Consider the following 25669-nt stretch of genomic DNA (forward strand, 5'->3'; position numbering starts at 1 on the left):
GGCCTGCAGTGTCCGGATCTTCTTTTTTTTTTTTCGCTGCGCTTAACGGTGGCTCATAATGGAGTACCAACTGACTTGCATCCATACGTTGACAAACTATAAATGTGTTTTCACCTTTAATTAAAGGCTTTAACGTTGCTATGCTTCATTGCTATATATACTGTCGGCTCCGTTGTCAGCAAAGCACATTATCAATGGGTACTGCTCGATACCTGTTAAGTGCATGCGCGGGACATACATCACGTCCGACGTCGCAAAATCTTACGAAGAGACAACAACGCATGCATGCCTAATGAAAAAAAAAAAAGTAAACTGACGCCCCAAAGAATAACGTGACATCCCGATAAGACAGTGCTCGCAGCTCTTTTGCGTCTATACCTTTCAAAGTAACTGACAGTACCTCGCAAATATCTTTGTTTCAATCTCCGAAACCAAAAAAATCGCCCTGAACAGATCGAACTGGGTTAAAAACCGGCGATCTCGAATGCTGGCCAATCTATCGGGAGCAGTGGGCCCCCGACGGCGCACATCTACGCACGACGCGAGAGAGAAAGACAGTTCAAGATCAAAACTTCGCTGAGACAAGACGAGACGCTAAACAGAAACAGAATGAAAGAATGCGCGGGTGCACGGTTCTTACAGGGCCGCCTGCGAAAAACGTTGACTCAACAGTCAAGACGACGAACGACGTGCCGGGCAGAACAGGAGGAGAGGACACATCCGAGAAAGAAACCAACCGGAGGGAAGGGGAACCGGTCTTCCCACCACCCTCTCCCGACTCGCACCGGGCGGCCCGGCTTCTGCGCCTGCTACCAGCGGCCGCCGCTACCATTCCCCTCTTCTCGCCCCCCCCCCCCCCCCCCTCCTCATGGCTGCTGCTGCTGCCAAGGCGCCCGAAGGAATCCTTCTGGAGAACTAGTCAGGAACCGGCTAGCGGGCGAGACGACGAGAGGCCAGCCACCGCGCAAGCCTCTGACTGAGCGGTCGAACGCCGCGGCGCCGGCGGCTCTGCTTCTGCTCTCCGAGAGCCAGCGCAGCCCTCAAGACGACCGCTCTGACAACTGCCGGCCCGCCAGGCTGACGTCAATTCGAGAGGAACTGATCGTACCAACGCCGGGGTGCTGGTGATCATTCTAGCCGTCCGCGAAGCGGAGACGTGTACGGCGACGGAGTTCTCCGGCTGTCACCGTCGTCGTCGAGTGCCTCCGTCGGAACTGACAACCAGAAGGCGACGCTTGATCGTTCCCAGTTCAAGCGTATCTGTCCTTCTGTGAGTGAAAAGGTGCATCGAGTCTTCAAGCAGTGGTGAAAAACAGACAGCGTTCGCGCACGCGCTGTTGTGTATCGTGTGTCATCTGTGGGGCGTGTGACTTGGCTTCCGTTTCGCGTCACTTGACTACACTTATCTCCTCTGCTGCGGTGGTCCCAACTCGGCCAGAAGCAGCATCTGCGGATTGCCGAGTCCGTTCTTTTTTTCTTCGTCCCACCCTAGAACGCAGTTCTGCGAGCCTTCCCAGCTGGCTGCCGAGGCGAAACTCGTTCCCTTCTAAGCGTGTTCCGTTTCGCCCGTACGGAGTGCTGCGGACAACTTAGCCAGCAGCTTAGGCCTCATCGATATGGGGTCGACAGCGGGCGTCAGTCCCGCGCCAGGTCGACTACCGTGGCTGTTGGTGGTTTCCTTGTCTGTGTCGTTCGTCGTGACGGCGAGAGCGTGGCCGACTTTGGATTCGGCGTCCCCGTCGTCGTCGCTGGACCCCAACGGCGATGCCGACACCGCCGGCCGCGGTGCCACGGGTCTGGCGACGATCTGTGCTTGTGGAGCCGACGTCTCCAAGTGTCCCGCCGGCAGGACGGCCAAGACTCCGAACCGGTGCCCTCCGTGCGGCATGGTCTGCGCCCGGCAGACCGGCGAGCCGTGTTCGGTCGACGAACCGTGTGCCAAGGATTTCGGACTCTCCTGCGACCCCGTGAGCAACACCTGCAAAGGTACGTGGAAGTTTTCCTTCCTGCTGTAATAGTACGAACACCGGCCTTGCTACCCTTCTCAAATTGTCAGTACAGGCGAGCCCGCTTATAGCGAACACAACGGGAAACCGAAATCACTTCGTTATATCCGATTTTCGCTATATCTGGACAGAAAATCTATGTAGACCAATGGTAACGGGAAACGAAGATTTGTTCGTTATAGCCGTCATTTCGTTAAAACCGGGTTCGCTATAAGTGGGCTACACTGTACGGCTTCAAACAGCGCCCTGCACAGGCCTGTTGGGAGACGCTTTCCAGATGGTTGCTCGCTGAGGACTCGTGCGTCGCGTGTGCTTCGTGGTTTTAATGCGCACGAACACAGTTGCTTTGACTACATGATATTAAATCGTCCTGAGGTGTCACGTCTCGAGTAACCAATGTCAACTTGACATGTTTGATTTTGTTGCCATGACGGCCGCAGTGGGTTCGCTTTGGAAGTGGCTTTCTAGTTCAGACACCTGATCGTGACTCCAGTAGGAGAGCGAAGAAACTGTTATATTCAGTATGTCGTGTTTGCTTCTTGTATACGCTGACGCAATTTATTATTTTTATATCTATGTTTGCGTGGTTGTTCGAGGTGGAATATTGAACTTAAGAAGGTCTGACGGGGATGGATGGGTGGTATGTAGATAACCCTTCGACATCAAGCTTGGGGTGCTTTCAGCAGCTTATGAGCGGTGTTCGTGCTATAATGTCGTCGGACAGCTACTTGCGGTGCTTCAAGAAAGATTACGCGTTTTGGTGCCCTGCAAAGACGAACGCTCTGATAGGCTGTCCTAGCCGGTCACCGCGCAGGAAGTTTCGATTACAGGGGCGTTTCTTCAAAGATAAACATTACCTTAACGTTGCGTTTTTCGTGCGGTTCTGTAGAGCTTTCTTTAAGAGTTGGTCCCACGTCGCTGTGGGCTGCTGGAAGGGGTGACGTATGATCGGCAGGCCGATGCTCCAGCTAACAACGTTCTCAGGACAGATTTGAGCGATTGCAGCTCTGCTGTAAACAGGCAAGATGACTGAGGGCAGTACTGATATTGGGAACTTCTTCTATCAGCATTTATTCTGTGTGCAAGTAAAGCGACGTTATTTTCATTTGTTCCTAGGACAGTCGACACACCAATACAAAAAAAAAAAAAACAGCGCGAGTGACCGTCGACCTATAGTGGCAAAATAGCGATGCCCGACGCTTATGTGCAAAAATACGCTGATAACGGTACCTTGCTGTTCCCATTTATCTGGCCCAGGTGATTCGGTCAACAGGCAAAGCTTGCTTCCCGCGGTATCTTTTGCGTGTTGACGAAACCATGCCTCGCAGGGCGAGAAGAAGCTTAGCCGCTTCACTGGGGCGAAGTTGGCGGATAGCAGTCAATCCTAAAACACGCACTTGGATGCCGTTGTGATGCCTGAAAAGTTGGCCGTCAGTAGTGCTTGACGCCGCACATGAGGTTTTGTGTTTTTGTTGTGTTTTTGTTTTTTTTTTTTGTTTGTCGCTTGGTCTCTGTGAGCAGATTTTTAGTGCACCATTCTGCCGCAGGGCATGAAAGGAATGGGAAGCTGCATGCTCAAGTTGACAGGTGTAAAGACAGAGAAACTGAATAGGGAAATGAAGTGACGGGATGCAGGCTGCTTCATGCACTGCAGAATACTGCACAGCAGGGGTTTATGCAGAATTTTGATTTTGGGGGGGTGTCCGTGGGATGTTTGGGGGGGTTGTATAAATCCCTAGGCAGGGTGCTTGCGGTTGTGGAATCTTTTTGGGGGGGTGTCGAAGTTCTTCTGGGGGGGTGTTAGGGGGGGGGGGGGGGGGGTGTATAAATCCCTGCTGCACAGGCCAGTCTCAGCGAGAGAGAGTCCAGCAGCTGCCTCGAGAGTGGGCCATGCGTCCACCAATGTATATCGAGAGGACGGCCGGGCGATGTCCTGTGGCCACCATGTGCCGGGTTCGGGCTGGTTGCAGTCCTGAACATGTCCCCAGGAGCAGGGATTTAGGCACAATCCCCCAAGGATTTCGGCACCTCCCAAATAGCTTCCCCGAGCACCCTGCTCAGGGACATACCCCCCCCCCCAAAAAAAAAAAAAAAAAATTCTGGGTAAACACCTGCCCAGGAGGTGGTCCAATGTTGATTCTGCCACGGAAGCAGGGCAGGTTGAAAAAGTCACTGCAGGGTGGGCGTTGCATTTTCCTACAAAACAAAAGTTTCAAGCGATGTGTTCACAAGGGTTGACGTATCTTCGTCCCCCGTTTTGGTAGCTGTATAGCGCACGGGTCAAATATTATCGCGCTGCAGTTTATCGGGGCAATCATTCTCGCCTCTTTTTCCGTTTCGCCACAGAAAATAAAAATTTCCCGGCAAACGCAAACTGTACACCGAACCATTCCTAAAGAGATTATGATGATGATGAACAAACTTTTTGTCGCGGCGCTGATGTTACGGCACTCGCCCTGTGGGAGGATTCCTTAGTCCGGGATGCCTTGGACTGTGCTGGCCATCCGTGCCCTCTCCACCAAGGAGAAGAAAAAAAGAAGAAAGGCAAAAAAAAAAAAACTTGGGAATACTTGGAAGGGTTTAGAGGCTGCGTTTCGAAACATCGTTTCACACAATGCCGTCGTTGGCGTTTCAAAAGAAGTCAGTCGAGCTCTGCTTCGTGTTTGTCTGATTCTCCGGCATCGGGCTTGCCTCTTACAAGCCGGCGTTTGGAACCTGTTCAAGTTTGTCGTATCACCCAGCCTCGTTTGCCAGTTTTTTACGTTGATCATTAAATTACGGCACAGGACAAACACATTAGGTTACCAGTTATCGTTTCCGAATTAAAAAAAAAATTAGCCGCGTATCTGCTCCCTTCGCTGTAAATGTCGTTGAAAGACGATAGTCTCTTACCGCCCCTGCCACGTCAATGCTCACATCTCAAGCCCTGCTACAACGAAACACGGTGGAGGTGTCCTCTAGTCAATTCAATTTTCCCGCGTTCCACTGCTCGCGCGCCATCTATTGGAACCTTTCGTTACTGTTGGACTTGATGGAGCCCCCGTGCTCTATCGGTATTTTGGGGTCAATATTTTTTCAGCGCGTATTTTTTGTATTTCTTATCGCAAATATAAGATGCACATATATATTTTCAATTATAAGAACGCTGCTTAGTACCAGTTTTTCATTGATGTTTCGCTTCAAATATGGATGCTTTCTTTTTGCTCAACAATGTTGAGAAGTCTGAACTCTTAAGTGTGCCACAAGGTCTAGTGACTTGGACAGGTATCGTCTACATAAACCTCTCGTTTCAATACTCGTTTTTCTTTTTGGCGGGCAGCTGAATCGAAGGACAGACAGGCCAAAATTTTGGTGTTTAGGTAGGCCGAAAAAGATCATAACTGCCGCGTGGACGCGCGAGCACAAAAAAACGTCGTGGAAAAGAGTACCTTGGCACGAAGCCCGATCGCTTGAAGACAAAGCGAAAGGCATTTTGCGTTAGCCGATCTTCGCGTGGCGGCATTTAAAAACTAGTGACAGTAAACCCTCGCTACAGCGTAGCTTTCGGAACAAGAGCCTAACTTCGTTATAAGCGACGTTTTGTTAAAAGCGGTCGTCATTTACTCTCCGTGCCCTGGACTGCGGTTCGGGTCACGAAAACTTCGTAGACGACGATTCGAGTCAAGTAACTTCCCTATTACGAACATTTACTATATATCTATGATGAGACGTACAAGCGTTGTCGACATCCTGTTTTTAACGGCGTGTGACTTTGACGGTAACCGGCGTGTGCCGATAGCACAGGGGCCCATCGCCTCGAGCTATAGAACGCCGCGCGCTTCAAAGACACGTGGAGCCTGTTTCCGTTGACAGACAACAAAAAAAGCCGTTCCACTCAATGTGAAAACTGCCGGAGAGAGAGAAACATCTTAAAAGGGCAAGTGAGGTCAGCCAGTTATGGGTGCCCGACTTGCTACACCAAATGGCGGTGAAGGTGTGATGAAAATATATGAAAACTCTCACTTACACATGAATACTCAAACACACGGACGCACACAATCAGGCGATGTAGTCATTTGTCTGAGAGTTCGTAGCTCACTCACAAGTCCAGTGCTCCGAAGGAACGTTAAGAGCACATTTTTTGCGCGACTTGCCATGCCGGTTGTTAGCCAGGGCCCAACGAGGTGCCTCGAAGAGTTGTCGGAAGTGCAGAGCAGCGATTCGCCATAATGGGCTGTAGCGCCGTCATCCGCTCACTGCTGCATTTCAAATTTCCCGCCTTCCCAGTGCTCACGCGCCCCCTGCCCGAAACTGCGCCAGCGGGAGCTCAGTTCTTTTTCGGCTTGCTTGAATTTCGTAAGCTGGATGTGTTTTGCGTCATTTCGAACGCGTAATTTTTTTTCTTATGCGGATTGAGCGTTTCTGCGTAATTTCGAACGCCCCCTCCCTTTTTTTTTCTTGCGCGGCTGGAGCCTTTCTGCGGCATTTCGAACTCGCCAGTTCTTTCTTGCGGGTCCGCTTTTTTCGCTTACTATGGCGAAAACCAACCCAATGAGCATTCCTAACTAAAAGGAACGCGGGGGCTGCCGGTTAAATACACAGATTTTGCCTGAAACGTACCTGCAGTTTTCTTTGCGCTAAACAACGGCGAGATGTATGACACGCGCCAGCGGTTCGCGAAGTTCGAACGGTTATGACTATTTAAACCGTGTGGCTTTCAAAGCCTCGCCGTGACTCCCTGACGCCGGTACAGAAGGCTCTACTTGGGTCCGTTATCTCGCTGCGCCGCCTGATTCCGGCAGTCGCATCGACCGTTAGCGAGCTAAGACGAGGCGAACCCATGGAGTGCTGTGCACCCGAAACAGAACCATGGCCATATGAGCCAGCCGCGGTGGCTGCTTTTCTTATGGAGGCGAAAAGCGAAAGCGCCCGTGTGTCGAGATTTCGGGGCACGTTAAAGGTCCACGGTGGTGGAAATTAATCCGGAGCCTTTAACTTCGGCGCGCCTCATAGTCAAGGTGCAGCCTAGGCGCGTCAAACTCAACAATCAATAAAATTAGCCGTATGGGCTTCGCTGTATAGGTTTCACTTCCCCGTGTTAACTTTTTTTGTTTTTGCGCTGGCGTGCGTGCTCGCATACTTACAAAGCTGTGACGAGAAGAGTCGCTTGATCTTAAGTCGCGGAGGAAGTGCAATAACCGAGCAAACCTACTAAGGCGTTAGGCTACTGATCTCAAGGACGCAAGCTCCCCAGCCGCGGTGGTCGCTTTTAAGATGGACGTGAAAAGCGAAACGGCCGTGTGCCGAAATATACGGCGCGCCCACGTGTGGCATCGGCCCACGAAACCACCAAAATGTAAATTTGAATTCAGACTTGCCTTCTCTCATATTTTTTAACCGACAGCTTTTTTTTTTTTTTTTGAGCAACAAGGCTCCAAGGTTGCGCGCCGTGCTATTTGACAATCCCTGTAAAGAAGGCTTGACGACAAGCAGCAGTGTATGAGGGAAAGCCAAACCTGTACAGTGGCCCGTAATGGGGGTGGTTGCAATGCAAACCAGGTTCCGAAGCATCGTTATAACACCAGAACTCTCGCAGGTGGTGTCGTTCAAAAGCAGGACACTCCGTGGCAAATGTCTTCTCATGTGAGGGGCCAAAAAGCTAAATGTACGAAAAAGCGTGTTCGCTTTTAAAGAATTTCAATTAACAAACACGTGTAAGTGTCAAAAAATTGGCACCGGAACGCAATCCACTTCGCTGTATACACGCCAGGATGCCGCCTCGGTCGTGCAACGTTGGCACAGCAGCTTTTGCTTGGCTGCCACTTCTTTTCCCTTTTTCAGGACAAATAAACGGCGAATTCCGATTTGAAGGTTCCAAGTTTTTCTTGGCGTGCATCCGCAGTGGAATTATAAGGCCTTAATTCGTACATACTAATTCTCAAGGAAATACGCTGTTAAGCAGATAGAAAACCGGAAACACCAGTTCAATGCTTATTCCCCGGAAACTTCGACGCAGGCTGACCCGGTGATAAAATCGCAACGTATATCTCATGCACGTTAAGCCAGGCAATGAAATTGGTAGAACGTGCGACCACCTGTGGTAGCGGTCGCAAACTTCAGCAGATAAAAAAATAAGTAAAAGAGACAAACAAAAAGAAAAGCTCTAGCCAGTCGCCTCGTTTCCCCGAGCGAGCCACTGGCATTTCGCCAGCAGTCGCGCCGCGCACTTGTATAATAGGCCCACTCAATTTGTACGCGTGCACCAAATGTCTCCCACGCGGCTGAGTGTTCGGCGGGAATGTTCGCGCTTCCGTATACGACTATACCGACACAGCTTCGAGGCAGAGGAGCTAGGGTGTCTTTATGCAGCCTTGAATGACGGCGCGCTGTGTATTATCTTACGCGACCCTTCAACTGCCTGCAGGCGCATCCATACATGCAGCATGCTGCATGTATGGATGCGCGTGCGTGCGTGCGTCTATGCGTGTGGTGTGTGTGTGTGTGTGTATGTATATGTATGTATATATATGTATGTATGTATATATATATATATATATATATATATATATATATATATATATATATATATATATATATATATATATATATATATATATATCTGACGGGCACTATTGAAGGACGGTCCCCGTCCGAAACGTTGAAGTAATGTTTTTTTTTTTTTTTTTTTTTGAGCCGCGCCACAGCCAAGCAAATGTTCGCCTCATTGTGGGACTTCGCTCTCGTCATCGGCATTCATTCGCTCATGTACACTCGCTTCGCGCCCCTCCCCCCCGAAAAGCCAAGTCGCCATGCTTATGTTAAAGTTTCTTCATTCACTTATTTCGCTTCTGTTTTACCTCTTACGTCATCAGTTTCCACAATCTCAGTTTATATGCTCTCAATTAGCACGCGGCTCAGCGTAAACGCAACTTTCTGTCGCTGTCTGCTGTTTTGATAAAGTTCTACGCTTCAAAAATAAAAGGAACTGTAGGAGGGTTTGTAACTGGGCTAGTTGGTTCATTGCATGAAGTTGAACAGCGCAGGGACGGGACTAAGAGTAGAGGATCGACAAACAGAGGAACAGAGGATTCACAGCAGAGGATCGTCACGCGTCAGCACCCCGTCGGTGGCTTTGCTGGATAAGGAACTCGCATATCTTGCCGAATAAGAGGAGCCCACGTTTCGCCCATATCTTCGTGCGCATGCACGGATAAGAGCTTCCCTGCCTGTTTTCCATGCCTTCCCGCGTTCTGCAATCCGTTCTCTGATAACCATGCTAATTTTTGTACCCGTATAAATGTTCTTTCTTTCCAAAAATAAACAGTTGTTTCTTAGCGCCCGTGTTTGTCGCCTCTGCTCTTAGTCCCGTCCCTGCGCTGTTCAACTTCATCCAGAAATAAAGAATCGCGTGGGAGTAAGTGTGCAAAACGTGACACCTTATTATGCCTGCAGGCATAAATCACCTACAGGAGAGAGTTTTCCTCTAGTTCCTTAAAACAACGCTCTTTTTTGTTAGTTTTCGCTTTCGGAACTCAACAATTGCCTGGTTTTATTCTCCGGCCATGTTTCATAACGTCCAGTAGCTTGTCGGGATTTGATTTGATTGATTGTAGGGTTTAACGCGCCGACGCAACGCAGGCGATGAGGCGCGCCGTAGTGGAGGGCTCCGGATTAATTTTGTCCACCTGGGGACCTTTAACGTGCGCCGAAATCTCGCACACACGGGCGTTTTTGCTTTTCGCCTCCATCAGAAAAGCGGCCGCCGCGGCCGGGAATCGAGCCCGCGACCTCGTGCTCAGCAGCGCAACGCCTTAGCCACTGAGCCACCGCGGCGGGTTTGTCGGGATTTCGCGCCAAGCCACCCCAATGCATGCGTTCTGTGTACTTCGACCGTTATTGCCCAACGTACGTCTCCGAAACAGGCCAAGTCTTGAGGAGGAGGGCGAGCATATCTTTTGACCCGGTGGTTTGACCTCTCGCGCTCGCGCAACCCGCAGTAACATGCGCGGCTGCCGGCAGCAAGAATACACATCTCCGTGGTGCGGAGAAGTTATCACCGCGAAGAAGGTGGTGGTGGTGGTTTCCGGTTTGAGGCGATCCCGTACATTCCCAAACCACTCGTGATCATGCGGCGAGTCGTTTTTCTCGGGAAGGCCGCAGTTGCAGTGCGCGCAGAGCGTCACGTATGCTAATGCCGCCGCGGAGTCTCGAAGAAAAAGCTGGCAGGGTTTGCGGCATACGAGGCAGGCAGGTTTGATTAGGTAGGCAAGGTCCTCTTGCTTGGATGCACTGGTAAGAGGAGTCATCGGGTTTCCGGAACCGTCGCGCGCGCGCACGTTGTCTGCTTTTTTTGCTTTTTCAGCCAATTATCGAACACGCTGTAGGTACACCCCTAATTGTGGTTGAAAGTGTTTTCGCTTCCAGATCTTCGTCAGTCTAGTCATCGGGTTCTTACGCTGATAGGTGAAGTAAATTAATCGCTACAAGGACAAAACAATAAAGTTATTTCTCTCTTCAAAGTCTCGTGGCCCCCTCCTCTTCTTTTCTTCTTCTTCTTCAACCTTCTTCTCCTCCACCTCCTCCTCCTCCTTCTTCTCCCCGCCTCATTCTTCTCCTTTTCCTCCTCCTCCTCCTCCTCCTCCTCCTCCTCCTCCACCGTCGTAACATTTGGCCTCAACCTATAACTAAATCGATGACAGATCCATCAAAATTGGGAAATCGTTTGTTTCGTCTTTTTATATGGCCCCGCGGCATTGAATTTACCCTTAGACATTCAGCCGCTATTGTTAACTGGCGCGCAATAAACGGCCAAATCGCTTCACCGTTTGTTTTCTTTTTTTTCTCTCTCTGCATTTGGTGAAGGCCAAGCCTTGTCGCAGGCCACGTTATTTTTCGAATTGATCTGGCGGCTGCGAATTCGATTGTTGTCGTTGCAAAGCGCCCAATTGAAATGGCATTTATATCCGCTCACAGCCGCTAAAAGCACGCAAGGCCACGCAATAATGTCCTTCGGTTTCCGTGTAATGGAGGGGCGCGTTTGCTACCCTGGCCGTGGCAATGTAGAGCTCTGAATTCCTCGAGCGCAGTGGAAGATATAAGAGAAAAGCGCCTTTCCCAACCGAAAGATCCCAATCGATCTCACGCCTTCGGCTGCGTTGCGGCACCATGCAAGCATAAGGGAGAGCCGGTCTGCAGCTCGTAAGGTCGAACAACACATTCCAGTTTTATAGCGGCAAGGTTGTCTCGTACTGAAACCGCCTCCAATGTCGAAGCTCAAGTCGTTGCTCTCTCTCCTCCCTCCTCTCTCTCTCCCTCCCCTCTCTCTCTGTTTAGTTTTCTTTTGCAGAGTGTCCTGCAAGCCGAACGTGGGGCGAACTCGAAGCAAACATGAATGCCGTGATAATTAGGGGTGACACAAACTGTGCATTCGTTTTGTGAGAGGGTCCGGCCAATATTTCCCGAGTTGACTGTCATTCTACGCAGTGTTATTGAAGACGAAGGCTTCCTGGACTTTTTCGCGTTCTGTCGGCAATCCAAGGGCTGTTCGCGTTTACAAGACGCGGGTAGATAGATAGATAGTTTGTTGCACATCATAGTGGTACAAGGGTTTCTTTGCCTTCCTAAGCACACAGTGCTTGTGTACAAAGGAACGATTAGCCAAATATTTGTTGCTCTTGTCTGCTGACTGAATTATATCTGGGGAATGTAGTGCGCATGGCTGAAACGGCAGCGGAGTTGCTTCTACCACGATGAATCAACGAAATGCTGCCCGACTTAGCGTCAGCCTATTTCTTCGGGAGACACTCACTGTACTACACGGTAAGCTCTCTCTATAACGAAGTCCCCGGTACAGAAAACTGGCTTCGTTACACGCAATGTTTCGTTAAAAGCGGGTGTGATTTAATCAAATTCACTGCAGAGGGGGCCACGAAACACTTCGAATAAAGCGATTTTGCTATAACGAGCGTTTTTTTTTTTTTGCATTTTATTTTCTCTTCGAGATGAGAGAGAACGTTGACATTTTTAGAACAGGGGAGGGGAGGGGGGCTTGAAGCTTAGGTTGCGCCATTGTTTGCAACACGCGGGTGGGGCATATAAAATCGTTCGTATAAAAAGAGATGCCACTTATAACACGGTCCAACGAATATCTGCACACACCTCCATTGCAGGTTCCTAGTGCAGCCATTGAGAAACGGGGTCAAGGGAAAAATTCCATTCTTTCCACCAATCGTTTCTTATTTTTCTTTGGAGCCATGGCGGGCCAAATGTTCTTTAAGCGTCACCTTCTGCAAAAAGTTCGCCGAGTTTATGTCCGCCCTCGCCGCCTTTCCGCGGCCTTTCGGTGGGCAAATAAGAGTATAGAAACAGCCGCCGGGCATCTATCTGTGGAGATCCCCAATACGATAGAGCCATTCCCTGGCTACTCAAAGCGGGCTCGGTAGATACGAACTTCCTGGAATGACCATTCGTCTGGCCGTCTGTGTCGCGGCAGGAGATACTTTGCAGCGGAGCGCGTTACCTTTGTCTACGACTTCCTTTTATTTTTTGTCTGCTGGTTCTTTATTGCTTCAGGTATGACGACGCTCCAGGCCTTTTCTGAATAAGCACCGCTAGCTTGCCGTTTCTTCACACTTCGCACTTACAGCGGGAGAAGGGCCTGTATTAGGCTGTGCCTTAGCGTGACTGAACAAGTTACAGTGCGTGCAGGGGTTTCCCCAGGCATCGAATCAAGGGGGGGTGTCTCAATGGCTCGGGGGGGGGGGGGGGGGGGGGTTCATAAACTAGAAAAGCTGTTTTTTTTTATCCCACTAGTTAAATAATAGACGTCTGTTAACCAAACGCTCATTCCCGTGATGTACGTTTTTCATTTTATATATATATATATATATATATATATATATATATATATATATATATATATATACACACCTGAGAGGCTGTGCTTCTATTCAATCTAAGAAAAAAACAAATTTAGAGAAATTCATTTTTTGCCATGAAAGGTCCGTATTCAGTTTTTTTTTTAATTTCTCGCCATTTCTCAGGCTACTGCCATGAATAGCAGACGGGCAGCCCGCGCTTGCGCAGATCGATACTGAAAAAGGTCCATACAAGGACTGACGAGAGTGAAATTTGGGGGTTCAAGGGGGGGTGTCCAGAAAAACTAGGGGGGGTCAACACACCCCCTAGGGGGGGTGTAGCGAAATCACTGAGTGCGCGTATACACCCCAATAAGTCCTCCTAGGGTGTCTTCACCACAGCGCCACAGAATTACCAATCGAAGTGGCCCAGTGTGCGAATTCAGCGAATGACGGTGTCGAGCACTCCCTTTGAGCGGAAAATGGCATCTGCGCAGGGCCATTGCGCAGTGCGAAACGCCATTCACCACGCCTTGCGTATTGCCCCTGCGCACATGCACCTTTTTTTTAGTCGAATCTTATGTTGGGCTTCGTCAATCTCCGAATTTGCACACTTGGTTACTTCGATTGGTCATTGTGTAGCGGTAAGGTAAAGACGACTTTCGGGGACTTCTTATAATGTATATGACAGCGCTGGAGAGGATATAACCTGCCACGAAGTGGCTTTTCATTAAGAAGGACGTTTTTACGCAGTGCAAAGATTAGCGACAAAGTGGGTTTAGATTGGCATTCAAGATGTGAAAAGTTTTATTGTCGGCTCTTCTCTGTTTTATTTTCTTTTAAGTGCGAATGCACTTCTTAAGCGACCCTGAACCTGCGTCCACCGGCGATGTCCGCATAGCATACCCACGTGGGGGATTGGCCAGGAATCTCCTCGTCTTCCTTGGCAACGGGGGGAGATGGGCGCGCGCTGCCTGGCCGCTGACATGGCACATACCCACGTGGGGGATTGGCCAAGAATCGGGCGTGAGAAGGGCTAATGCACCCGCTTAAAGGAGTACCGACACGAAATTTCAAAGCCGAGATCCGCTCTAGCAATCAAGTACAACGACAACACAAATAGGTGTCTGTGAATAAATGCATCTTTCTTTCTTTGTAGTTGTGTGCGTGTGTGTGATCTCTCTTTCGCGAACATTACCGAACCGCGCAAATTCAACTCGTGCATTCGCACTTTACATTCTTCCCCTCGGGGAAATGCGGGGAATTTTTTTCTTCATTGCGTGATTAGGCCGAGTGTGAAAACGAATGCGCACTTATCGTGCAAATGCGAAAACCTGGACGCGTCTCGCAGGTGCGCCGTTATTTGTCAAGGATAGTGAAGGCTAAATAGCTCGTTAGCCGTGAGGGGCAGGATCGACTGCAGTGAAAGGCTAGCATAACAAGCACATCAACCTCAAATATTTGGCAAGCTTATCCACTCATCGCGTCAATCTTCGTCGCCTGCCGTAAAGCCAGCTAGTACTTCGTGACCGAAATGGGACACCAGGGTGGAATTCGTGACGTCATTGCACTCGCTAGGCCTCGGACCAATTGATGCGCTGCGTCGCATTCGGTCGTCTGCCTTCAGCCAGTCAGGGCTCTCTCGAAATGGACACTTTGAAATGGATGCATGACATGGCCAAAACTGAGAATCCGGCCCGCGAGTACTGTGTGCTTACCGGCGCAGGAGGCAATTACTTGTTTTATGTTCGACATTTAACAACACTTATCTGGACAAAAAGCAACAGTTACCCCTCTATCTGTTTTTCTTGCTTCCGATGGACGATCTATTCCCCCTTCCGCTCAGTTCCGGGGTGGAATTCTCAGTTTTATCCGTTTCAAAGTGTCCGTATCCTAGGGAGCCCTGGTTGGCTGAACGCCGACGACCAAATGTCGCGCAGCACATCCTTCGGTCAGGGGCCTCGCAAGTACGTATACATCTGCGTCACGACTGAAACGGACTCCAAATGGACAGTTTCGACGCGGACACAACTCAGAATACCGCCCCTACTGAAATTGCGCGCGTCTTTCCCAATCTAATTCATTCAATTATTGCTACCCTTCAATTAGGAACCTATTCCCGGCCGCTCGGGTTCCGTTATGCTCTGTGTTTCGTGACAAGGAAAGTATGAAACTTGCGTTTAGCGCGCAGGCACCGCTTTCCTTTCTCCCCTTGAAGAAAAAAAAAAAAAGAGAGAAGGACATGTTGAATTCCCTCAGATGTCTACACCGCGAGCGGGTATATGTATCCGGCTGCGCATCACCTACCATAGCACAGTCTTCTTGGAAAAACGTGCGCTCGCGTTGACTGGTTCGAACAGAGGACGTGTTTCGAACGAAGGTCGGCTGAGGACGGCGGGAAAAAACTTGCAGCGTTTGCCATGCCACCCTGACAGCCCTCTCCTCTTCCAGTAGAGTATGGACCGCAGCGCCAGGTTTGTTTGTCTAAGCGAGAGAGGGAGGGGGTTAAGACGAAGCGGACGTCTCGACTGTCGTGACATCCCTCCTGACAGCCTCGCCACCCGCCGTCATGTCCTTAGCAGACGACGGTTTCTGCGCTCACTTAAAATGGTTGCCGCCGCGTCGTTGTCGTCTGCTGGCTGCACGGCCGTCTCGCTTCGCTGTCGTCTGCTGCACTTGTCGTCTGCTGCTCGTGTACTTTCTGACGCCGAACGTTTTTTTACGCTGCTGGCACGAGCGGCATCCTTGGCTTTTATCATCCCAGTCTGTCGAGTGGGTAAAAGGCATGCCGCCTCGGATGTTGGTTCGCACGACACCGAAACAGGGCAAGATAGCTGGCACGACAAACGAACTAGGTGCTGTCAACAGAACGTTTCACAGATATTTGTCGACAGCCTACAATGACGCACTCTTGCTGGGTTTAATTTTCCGTACGAGCATAAATATAATACATGCGAAAACTAGAAGCCGTTGATCGTAGACAAGAATGAAAAAAGGAAAGGAAACGAACCATAATGGGGGTTTAAGAAAACTACTCAAGGTGATGCGCCCATCGTAGCAATTAGTTTTCTTTATTTCTTTTTTGAAGCCCAACTCAAATTTTGAAATCGCAGAATTCCCGCTTACTGTTTTTCCGTGTTCGCGTCTCACCTGCACGACGCGTCGGTTCTGCCAGGCGTCCAGCGAAACTGAGAACAGCGCGTCAACGTCCCCACAAGCAACAATTTTCCTACAACATTTCCCGCACACTGCGCTTTCATCGCGAGAGGAAAGTCCAGGAGCGGAGGAAAGGAACATGCTATTCCAACGCCAACAACCAGTTTGTCCCATTCTATGTCGTGAGAGTTAGTTAGCCAACCGGGTCACACAACCGCCTGTGTCGCCCCGCAAATTCCGCTGTCGCCACTAGCTCGATTTCCAAGACGCTTCGAATGCCCCCACATTTGCGCGAAAGGAGAACAGAGAGCAACCGGAAGGGAGGAAGGAGACATGTGTCCATCGTTAACGTGCTTGCTCACCGCGGCGAAGAAGAAAGCTCGCATGCGAGGCGGTCATTTTCGCCGTCTAACCGCGCTCGCGGAGAGAGAGGGAGAAAGAAATAAAACGGGAGACCCTTCATCTCGGCCATCGGGTAATAGTAAGCCCCCTCCCCGCACCGCTTATACAAGAGTTCACCGGCAGCAGCGGGCAATTTGGTTCTCCTCCGGACACATGGCGCATTATAAGCGTTTGTGCCGCCGTCCTAGCAGCGACCTTCTCCCCCACGTCTACCTTTCGCCCCCATGACCGCTCCGCCGGCCGAAATCGCCAGGGAAGTCCGCGCTCCGCGAAAGCGACGGACCGGAGCAGAGGATGCTCAGTGGTTGTTGTAGAGGGGGGGGGGGGTGAAAACACTCGGAAAGGGGAAAGGGACTGGTCTCGCAAATTAACATTCCGCATGCTTGGGGCAGAAAGGAAAACCAACCCCCTCTCCCTCCTGTCTTGTTTCGCTTCTTTGCCACGCTCTCTCCCCCGCCCGCTCTCCAAAGAACCTGCGTAAGCGTTGCGAATGCTGTCAGCAGCGGTGTTGGGAAGGGTCGACCGAGACAGAGGAGGAGGGTAGCGGAGGTGGAGAGAAGCCGCCGCTGGTTCGCATTTTTAGCCCGTCCGAAGTTGCTGCAGCAGTCGGCGTGGCATCACCGTGCTTTGAGTTCTCCACCGCCCCAGGCTCGCGCAGTCGCTTTGTTTTTGCGCAGAATGCGTTATTTTGTTTACGCAACGCGTCGCATCCCGCGTTCAGCGAGGAACGCCCCTTTTGTCGACGACGACCCGCTCTCTCCGCAGGCCTTTCCCCTTTTTTTTCTTCTTTTGGCTTCGGCTACGGATTGGCGCGGGTAGCAGCGAAGACGATCGAAATTAACAGCGGGCCGGGGAACGATGCAGGGGGAACGAAGCATGCAAAGTAAAGGCGGAGGGAATGGGGGGTTATCCATAGGCGTAATAAAGTATCGAAAGCGGTTCTAGACGCAAGGAGAAGCCCCGTGGGGGTTGGTTGAGAAAGGTGCACTGACTTCGTAACGATGCACGGGCTTTTAGGAAGGCTGTACGTGTCGCTCGCTTCTGCTCTGGGAGGCTTCTGGTCGGTCCAGTCCGCTTACTAGCCCCGGGGTGTATCGAATAGCCTCTGCGCGTGGTTGCTTCGGGTAAAGAAAAGTGCATCGCGAAAGAATCGTCTGCTCGGCTTGATCGGACCCAGCGGGCTCGCTCCTCTTAATTCCGTACTTAGAAGCGTCGCGCGGTTATTATAAATGGGCCCGTGCGCGCCCCAAAACGAAAGAGGGTGGCTTAAATAAAGAGCGTGGGCTCTGCCGTCTTACACAGGTATGGGGAGAGGTAGCGAGGATCATTTCTCTGCGGTTGTACAGCAGGGAGCGGTGCGGCTCGTCTTGGCTTGTCTTGTAATGGCTACCTGTTAGTCGCAAGGCCGGAAGCGGGACATTCTTCGGCTACTGCGTGGTTCGTTTTTGTGTCGTCCGCTCTGTCTGTAATTTGAGCCGTTGATAGGTACGTACGTACTGAGAGAACAGCACGCAACCTAGGGAAAGGCGAAAGTAATAGCGTTCATCGGTGAAACCGAAAAAACGCCGTCGTCAGCGACTGTCTCTCCTCGCTAACGAATTGCCGAATTCAGTAGCACTGTGGCGTGGGAACTAAGGTGAGGGAAGGAGCGTCTTCTACGCGCTTAGGTTTTTTTCTCATCGAGGACAATGCTCTGTTATAGGACGCGAGAGAATTGTCGAAGTATGGGTGTCACGTGATGTGCTCCCATTTCGGCAGCGGGCTCGCATTAAAACAAGTGTGGATCACTTTAAGGCGTAGATGTCATGAACTCCGTCTAGATTGCAACCGCATAGAACTGCAAGAAGTACAAGCGTCTAGGGATAGGTTGGGCTAGTGGCCTGCATTGTCCGTGGCAGTAATTGCTTGTCATCTGTGGACTTGGCCAGAGCGTATTCTATTTCCCTTGCACCATTAATGGCCGCGAGAAGAGGAAGGGGGAGGGAACGTGTTCGTTCTATCGGCTGGTCTCACACGGGTCGCTCAGGTGAGAGAACTTTGCAACATAGGTCAGGTACCGGCCGAGGCCCACGCTGAGACCTCCAACACCTTGGCTTCTGGGCCTCCCGCAAGGGATCCACGGAATAAGTCTCTCTCTCTCTCTCTCTCTCTCTCTCTCTCTCTCTCTCTCTCTCTCTCTCGCTCTCGCTCTCGCTCTCGCTCTCTCTCTCTCTCTCTCTCTCTCTCTCTCTCTCTCTCTCTGCTGTTGCTGCATGAATCTACCAATACCACAATAACGGATAGTAGTATACTTGGCTGTGGGGCACTTGTGTCGAAGCAAGCCAGCCAACACTTCGCTTAAAATAACCCAGCACACGCACGTACGACGTACTCTACGTTAGGGGGGTGGAGCGAGGCTATACAGGCACATTCAGCATGCACAAGCGCTTAACCTCTCAACAATTGGCCTGCTTGGGGAACTTGCAGAGCAATCGTATAGGCGTATTTAGAGCCCTGTAACATTTTCTTCGCGCGTTTTGTCGCGAAAAGTTGTTGCCCGTACGACTACGTATACGTTTGATGGCGGGCTGATACACACATCTCCCTAGCGCCAATACTGCACGCGTAGGAAGCTCTCACCTTCAATAGCAACGCCCTCCTCCCCCCCCCCCCCCCTCTCAAAAAAAAAAAAAAGAACCTTCCGAGTAACACTCAAGGGGCGTTTTAACAATTAGCCAGGAAAGAACTCCGACGAGTTGGCAAGGTGCACTTGAACAGCAACTGTAACTACCATACAGAAAGAGATCAAGGGCGTTCTGGTTACCATCCGTGAGTCAGCCGACCCACTCGTGCCGCACCCAACTCTTTGTGCACGTCCGCAGACGGTGTCTGGAAGAATCCGCTTAGCTAAATCAGGTGTGGTGGGCGGGGCGCGAGCATTGGCTTCGCGGCCCTCGCTGAAACACGACACGCTCTCCTAGACCTGGCGAAACACGGCGGGAAAAATCAAAACGGAAAACACGAGGCGAAGCTCGAGACATAAAGCACAAGAAAGGCGCTCCGAACAAGAACAATGGCCAGCGAAGCGGATTGCGCAGACCTGCCCAAACCGCGCGACCCCACGGGACCAGTGCGGCAACCATAACGCGTTCGCTTTCGAAGTGCGTGGGACGTGGACAGCTCTTGGCGTGGGGACGCGTCCTTCTGGAAGGACGCTAGCGGCGGCACGGTGTTTGAGCGCTGTCTGAACGTCGTCGAGGTACTTTCACAACAAAAGGCAAGTAGAAGCTTAGTGTGGCAACGACCTAGGCGGGCTCCTCGTCGCAGGTTCCTGGCGTGGGACGCGCTGTAGCGTCGAGCAGACGAGTAGGGACGACAGAAACACGAGCGTGCGCATGTCGGGCGTGGGATCGGGGCCGATTGTCTCTCCGAGCCGAACAATTCGACTCGTTCCCGCCCCCCGCAGGACTCTTCGACACGACGTGTTCGTCACGCCTGAGAGCGTGCGACATCCACGGCCAGTTTTAGGATCGAGGAAGTCGAAGGTGAAGTTGTCTTGACACGCCGCCCTCTTGTCACCAAGGGCCATTTATTCTATGTATAGAGGTACGTGAAAGGTGTCAACTCTATACCGATTGAATCAACACTGAGTTCATTGTTGGGCCCAGACGAAGGCCGGAAGAATCTGGCCTACCTCGAAACCGTATACCGTTTTACTCGGTTTTTAGGGCGAAAGCCTTATGCCCGTGCCACGCGTACACGAAAAATGACATTAAGTGCTTAATGCCATAAGTTTTAATGCCATTAATTCGCTGCTACACGCAAAACTCTAATGCCACTCGCTCTGTCATTTTTCGTTCAGCACAACTCATTCACCTTCGCGAACGCCATAAATTTGCCTGCTATCGAACGCGATGGACACCAAATGGAACCAAAAAAACTCTCAGCACCAGAGTGTTGACGCGGAAACGTAGATGAACTTCGAAATAAAACGATTTTTTGTGCCCTTTTTGGTGGCGACGCTCCGTAGGAAACGAAGTTCTTTTTAAAACAGCGGCAAAAGGCAGAACGCCATGTTACTCGTCGTTTTCAAGTTTTCAGATTTGGCTACTCGCTGGCAGGCGACGGCATCTGCTGAAGATACTTTTAGAAACGGCTCACACCATTTTTTGGAAAACACTATTTCTCATAACGTTTTCTTTCACAAAAGGAAACATTTAACCCTTGTAAGACGCTTTTCTCCACGTTAAAAACTTCTAAAATATGAGTGCATTTCTCTTTTTGGACAATATCACCATCATGCCTAACACATTTAATGCTTTCGCGTGTAGCGCGGCCCGCCAAAATGTCATCCGGTTTCCTAACCCTTTGCTGCCCAAAGCTTAAATATCTTGCTTAATATCGCGAAAACGTTTTTAAGATCTAAAAGGGCTGCAGACGTCCCAAATATGAAGTTAGAAAAATTAGGTTTATTAACGGACACGATGAGGTGTTAGTTCTGAGCAACACTGGGCCCTTGGTGGTCCATATATCAGTTGAACAAGAACGCTACCTTGATCAGCACCTGCACACTCATTTTATGGTTCAAGTCGAGACCATAAACCTCAAAGGAGCCATGAAGACAAAATACAAATTGCGTTTAATAGAAGGACTGCTTAGTCCCGATAACAATGATACCAATATAATCGCAATCTTCGAACAAATAACGGAGATATTAAAGAAAACGTGTGAAGCAGTCGCGACCCCCTAGCCAACTTGCCGCAACTTTTCTATGACGTCACGGAACCTTGTTTGTGCGATTGGCGGCCACCTAACTGCCATGTCGTGACGACACATGACTGGACGTCTGTAATGGGGCCTCTAGTTCCATTCGACCGCATCACTTGAATGCCAACGTGCAGTTAACACACTGAAAATTATGTTTTATTGTTGGCCCGTATGACGTCGTTCTTGCTCATAACACGTCACTGTGGCGCAAAATTTGAAAGTATTTAAATACGTCTTGCTTTTTTCTTCGTTAAAAAAAACATCTTTTGGGGCTGTAATGAAGCTGAGTGAGATACTGAATCCTAGTTCTTTCAAATTAAATTAAGTTTTATTTTCTCTTCATGGCTCCTTTAAGTTTGTATTGTTATCATTTGTAATAACAACGAAATTGCGCAATTTTGCATACCTGTCACCAGCACATCGAGCCGCCGGGCTCGAAGCGAGTCGGCCCGCATAAACAAGTCCGGTAAAATTTTTAGCGCACAAAACCATATCTTGTCCTATCTTTTTTTTTTAATTTTTTGATGTCCGGGTACCTTCGTCAGTCAACAGATAGCGTTAAATGTAGAAAGAACCACAAAGGTCGGGAGAAAAAAAAATATCGTTTGGGTTGTTGTTCCTGAGCAACAGAGGGCATCAAAGGGTTAAGGCCTTAAGCGCTTAATGTTATTTTTCTTGCACGTGTGGCACGGGATGTCTCATGAAGCGCGATAAGTGTCCGTATCGTCGGGGTCAACAGGAATGGTACCGAAATGGCCACCGCTGCAGAAAGAGAAAATGAATGCGCGCATTTGGGTTCGTGTGGGATTCGAACCCGCGTCTCCAGAGCAGCAGCACAAGTGCACTGCTTGCCCGGCACCGTTCCTGCCAGAACGGAACAAAATTAGCCCGAGATGCGTGCGCCGTGAACGCGACGGCATGTGCGTAGAACATGTAGGGCACGCTGAGGAAAACGCTCAACTGCCGTGTGAATTGCAGCCAGTCTGCCTGGCGGGGAGACTCTCTTCAAAAGACAAAAACAAAAAGTGGAAGCTAAGAAGAGACGCAAACACGATGCGCCAGTGGAAAAGTCTGATAACTGCTGGTTTTCGCCTTCAAATCACGCAAGCAGACTTGAGTGTCAGCGAAATTTTTAGATGCGAAGCATCTCATGCTCGGGGCTGTGTCCCTCCCTCCCTCGTTGTCCGCCGTCCTTACTCTACTGCGCATGCGCGTCTCTTCAGCCCCGTCAGCGTTTGGGCTGACGTCAGCGCAGTCCACCATAAAAAGAAAGTTAGGCGGCGCCCGGTTTCGATCCCACGACTGTCTGGCCGCAACGGGAGGTACGTGGCGCTCTTCCCACTGCGCTACAAACCGTGACGGGAGCATGTGCTACGAATGCGCCTTATGTCCTTCACTCATTCAAACTACGTCAAGAAGCTACTGATACAACGAAGGAACGCGAAGCTGAACGTCAACGGAAACGACGAACTGAAAACTAATGGGAACTTCAGTCGACCTCATGGCTGCTTCGCATACTACTCAGGGTTCCCCTACGGGAAGATGGTGTAATTTTTTTTTATACCCTGTATTTTCCCTGTCTGGGTGCGCACGGTACTGCAGTTCCAGTGTTGATTACTCCAGGCGCGCACGTATTTACGTATACGGTATGGGCAGTCCGAAGGGTGAACTGCATGAGCCTCGTTTTGGTAACTGCTCAGGTCAGCTGGAGCGGCAGCAGACGTCGTCCGAAACAAATTCAACATTTGTGTCTTATTTTCCCTTTAAAAGACGTTACCGACGAAGCCTTACTTTCGAAAAGTTTCGACCACCCAAAACACGACCCAAGTTCACTCAGCTTGCTTCGTTCGTCCGTACCGGACGGTGGTTTCAAAGCAATATCACCGTCTGATATATACCTCAAGTGGTTGCCTCGCCAAATGGCGTGACTGTCAAAGGAACCCGGATGAGGGCAAAATGCGTCCGGCAGTGCTTACCGGCGACTTAAGAAAGTTATTGGCAGAAGGCGGTAGTGTATTTATATAATATTGCCACATGCCCACGCAATAAGTCGGGGACACGAACTCTGAATCCGTTCCACACTGGAACAGAGCCAAATGGTTGCGAGCGGCGCGCCGCGTTCTTCAACTCTTCCCCATTACGGTGCCTCGCGCAACTAACGCCTCCAAGAGGAGGCAAAGCATGCACACCGCATTCCCGATGCAAGTAATTTCATTGGGATAGCATCATTTGCACTTTACTGACATTTCTTTCTCCATTTGTTCATTTTTATGTTCAGCAAACAATGACGAGTGTGTCGTCGATCGTACTGTGATGACGCCGTATCAACCTGCTTTCTTATCTACAGGTCGAAGCCGTTCGTAGCATTTATACATCTGAAAGCGGGAACAGCGTGTGTACGCCGACGCGACGGTTTTTATAGCCTCGAGCCAGCCGCATTTAGAGTTCCGACCTCTGACCTCGGGGAAGGCCGCCCACTTTTCGCTTCTAGAAATTATTCACAGCGCCGGTGACGTCGCGGCGTTCAAGACAGATAGCCAAACGCGTGCCAGAGAAAGCGTGAAAAGGACGGCCTACGCTATAGATGTGTGCTCGGCGCGAAGAGTTAGGCCTAACCGGATGGTCGGAGTATTCGACGGCGTAGGCACCACGCGAGCCGAATTGGTTGCGGGATTCGGGTAGATATAGAATTAACTTTTACTACAAGCGTCAAGATAGAGTGGGGTCCTTCAGTTCAAGACTCCGTTCGAGACTCTTTGCGCAACGGCCCGTTCCAACAGCCGAAGCTGGGTGTCTGGACCAAAGCCGGACAGTGCACTGCTCGCGGGAAGGGTCCGGTATTCTAGCAATCTTGCAGTTTGCAGACACCGCACTCGCGTGTTTGGGCAGCAGAGAGACAAAATGCAGGAAATCCTGCAAAAAAAAAAAAAAAACCCTTAAAAGCGAATGAAAGCACAAGGCGTGAACCAAAATGCTGAAGGCCCCCGGGCCCAGATTTCATAATAACGACCGTGCCCTTCTCGCCTCTTATCTCGTCCTGTGCGGCCTTGAGCATTTTTTTGGGACTTACAAGCACCGAACACAGATTAGTGTGGCACATTTCCAACTGTTCCTGCATTGATTACTTCGGTGTTAGACGTGCGCCGGACCTGTCTGCGTGTCTACTATCTCCCAATAGCGCCATTTTCGACAAACCGCGAGTGAGGTCACGTGGTTTGAGGTCGAATGATGTCGCCGCGCAACACCCATATATTAATGAACCACCACTCCAAAACAGACAGAGTGCGGGGAGGTGTCACAAGACTGCACCGGAAACATTCACACACATTTACGGGAAGGGAACGTCGCTACGGTTTGCGATTCCATCGCACGCATTCCGAGACAAGATGAGGGGCGCTGCAAAAGCACCCGAGCACGTGGGCAATTAGGAGGGGAGATTGCTAAGATATGTGGGGGATCATTCGCACACGCACGCGGACATCGGAAACAATGATGAGCAAGGAACGCGGCCCGAAACGTCCCGCTTTCCCTGTCCAGAGGAAAGGGTATACCTTAGCTGCGCTCAAGCATGGCCCTTTTGCAAGACTCGCAATACACATTCATCGGCGGGGGACGACAGCAGCGTCGATGCGGGGTGGTGCGCAGCGCCCCCTATGTAATTCGGGGCCAACAAACCAAATGGCCGTCGCTCCCCGCATGTGGCGCCCGCGGGAGAACATGCTGACCAGCGGCGGCGGGGGCGGAGGTGTCGAAGGTCGCGGCTCGCAGGTCGTGACCCCAGCCGTGCGCCCAGTGCAGCGGTAACCCCCTGCGAGGAGGGGTCACGGTCGTGACGGCGCTTATCGCCAGGAATGCGCATACGCGCGCATTCTGGCTGCGGGCCCCTCTGTCCTGGAGTCATCTCGCGGCCCCCCTTGTTTGTGCCATAGATCACGAACCGCGCTCACGCTGCCTCCTTCCACGTCCGTTCACAGAATGGGGCTGCCGGCGCGTGGGCCGAACCGGACGGGCGTGCAGCGAGCGAAATTCTTGATCGGCGTCGTATACCTGGACGGAGCGGCAGAAAACAGGTGTGCGTGGTCTGTTTAGGCGGGGAGTGGCGTTGCAGTGTTCTACATTCTTGCTGCTTTTGACGCCATTCCTCACGCCGGGTCGTCGCGGGTGATGCATCTTCCCTTTCTCGAGGCTGTGCTCGGACTGCTCTGCGGCTGACACGTTTCTTTGATGAGCGTAGATACGGCAGAGATGGGACGACGTTTTTTTTTCCCCTGCGCGTAATGACTGGATGGGCCCACGAGTCGTGGTCGATCTCTTGAAAACCTCGGCCGTAACATCCGGGCGTTCCATTTTGCGCGGGACGTGGACGACTTTTTTGAAAGATGGCCCGTTTATTGCCTTGGTGTGCCGGCCGTGACTGGAGATGCACCCTTTCCCACGCATTTTATTCCAGTGGAAGTTTTCACTCCGTCTTAAAATTCCAGAGTCGTGCAACCTGGGAATTCTGTCAGATAATTTGCTAGATTA

The 25669-nt window shown here is 50.8% G+C and overlaps 1 protein-coding gene across 5 annotated transcripts in view; it reads left to right on the plus strand.

Annotated features, from left to right (window-relative positions):
* The first annotated feature begins 879 nt into the window (after window positions 1-879).
* Window positions 880-25669, plus strand: part of LOC144149908 (uncharacterized) — a 165144-nt gene continuing 140354 nt past the window's right edge. For 3 of the 5 annotated variants that reach the window (XM_077681635.1, XM_077681638.1, XM_077681639.1), the window contains exon 1: window positions 880-1986. In XM_077681635.1, the coding sequence (XP_077537761.1) occupies window positions 1617-1986 (370 nt within the window). In that variant the 5' untranslated portion in view covers window positions 880-1616. The remainder of the gene's footprint in view (window positions 1987-25669) is intronic. The other 2 variants (XM_077681640.1, XM_077681637.1) reach the window with 1 other exon arrangement.

This window comes from Haemaphysalis longicornis, unplaced genomic scaffold (assembly GCF_048455015.1).
Source record: "Haemaphysalis longicornis isolate Haplotype H1 unplaced genomic scaffold, Haemaphysalis longicornis Haplotype H1 scaffold_8, whole genome shotgun sequence".
NCBI classification, from domain to species: Eukaryota; Metazoa; Arthropoda; class Arachnida; order Ixodida; family Ixodidae; genus Haemaphysalis; species Haemaphysalis longicornis.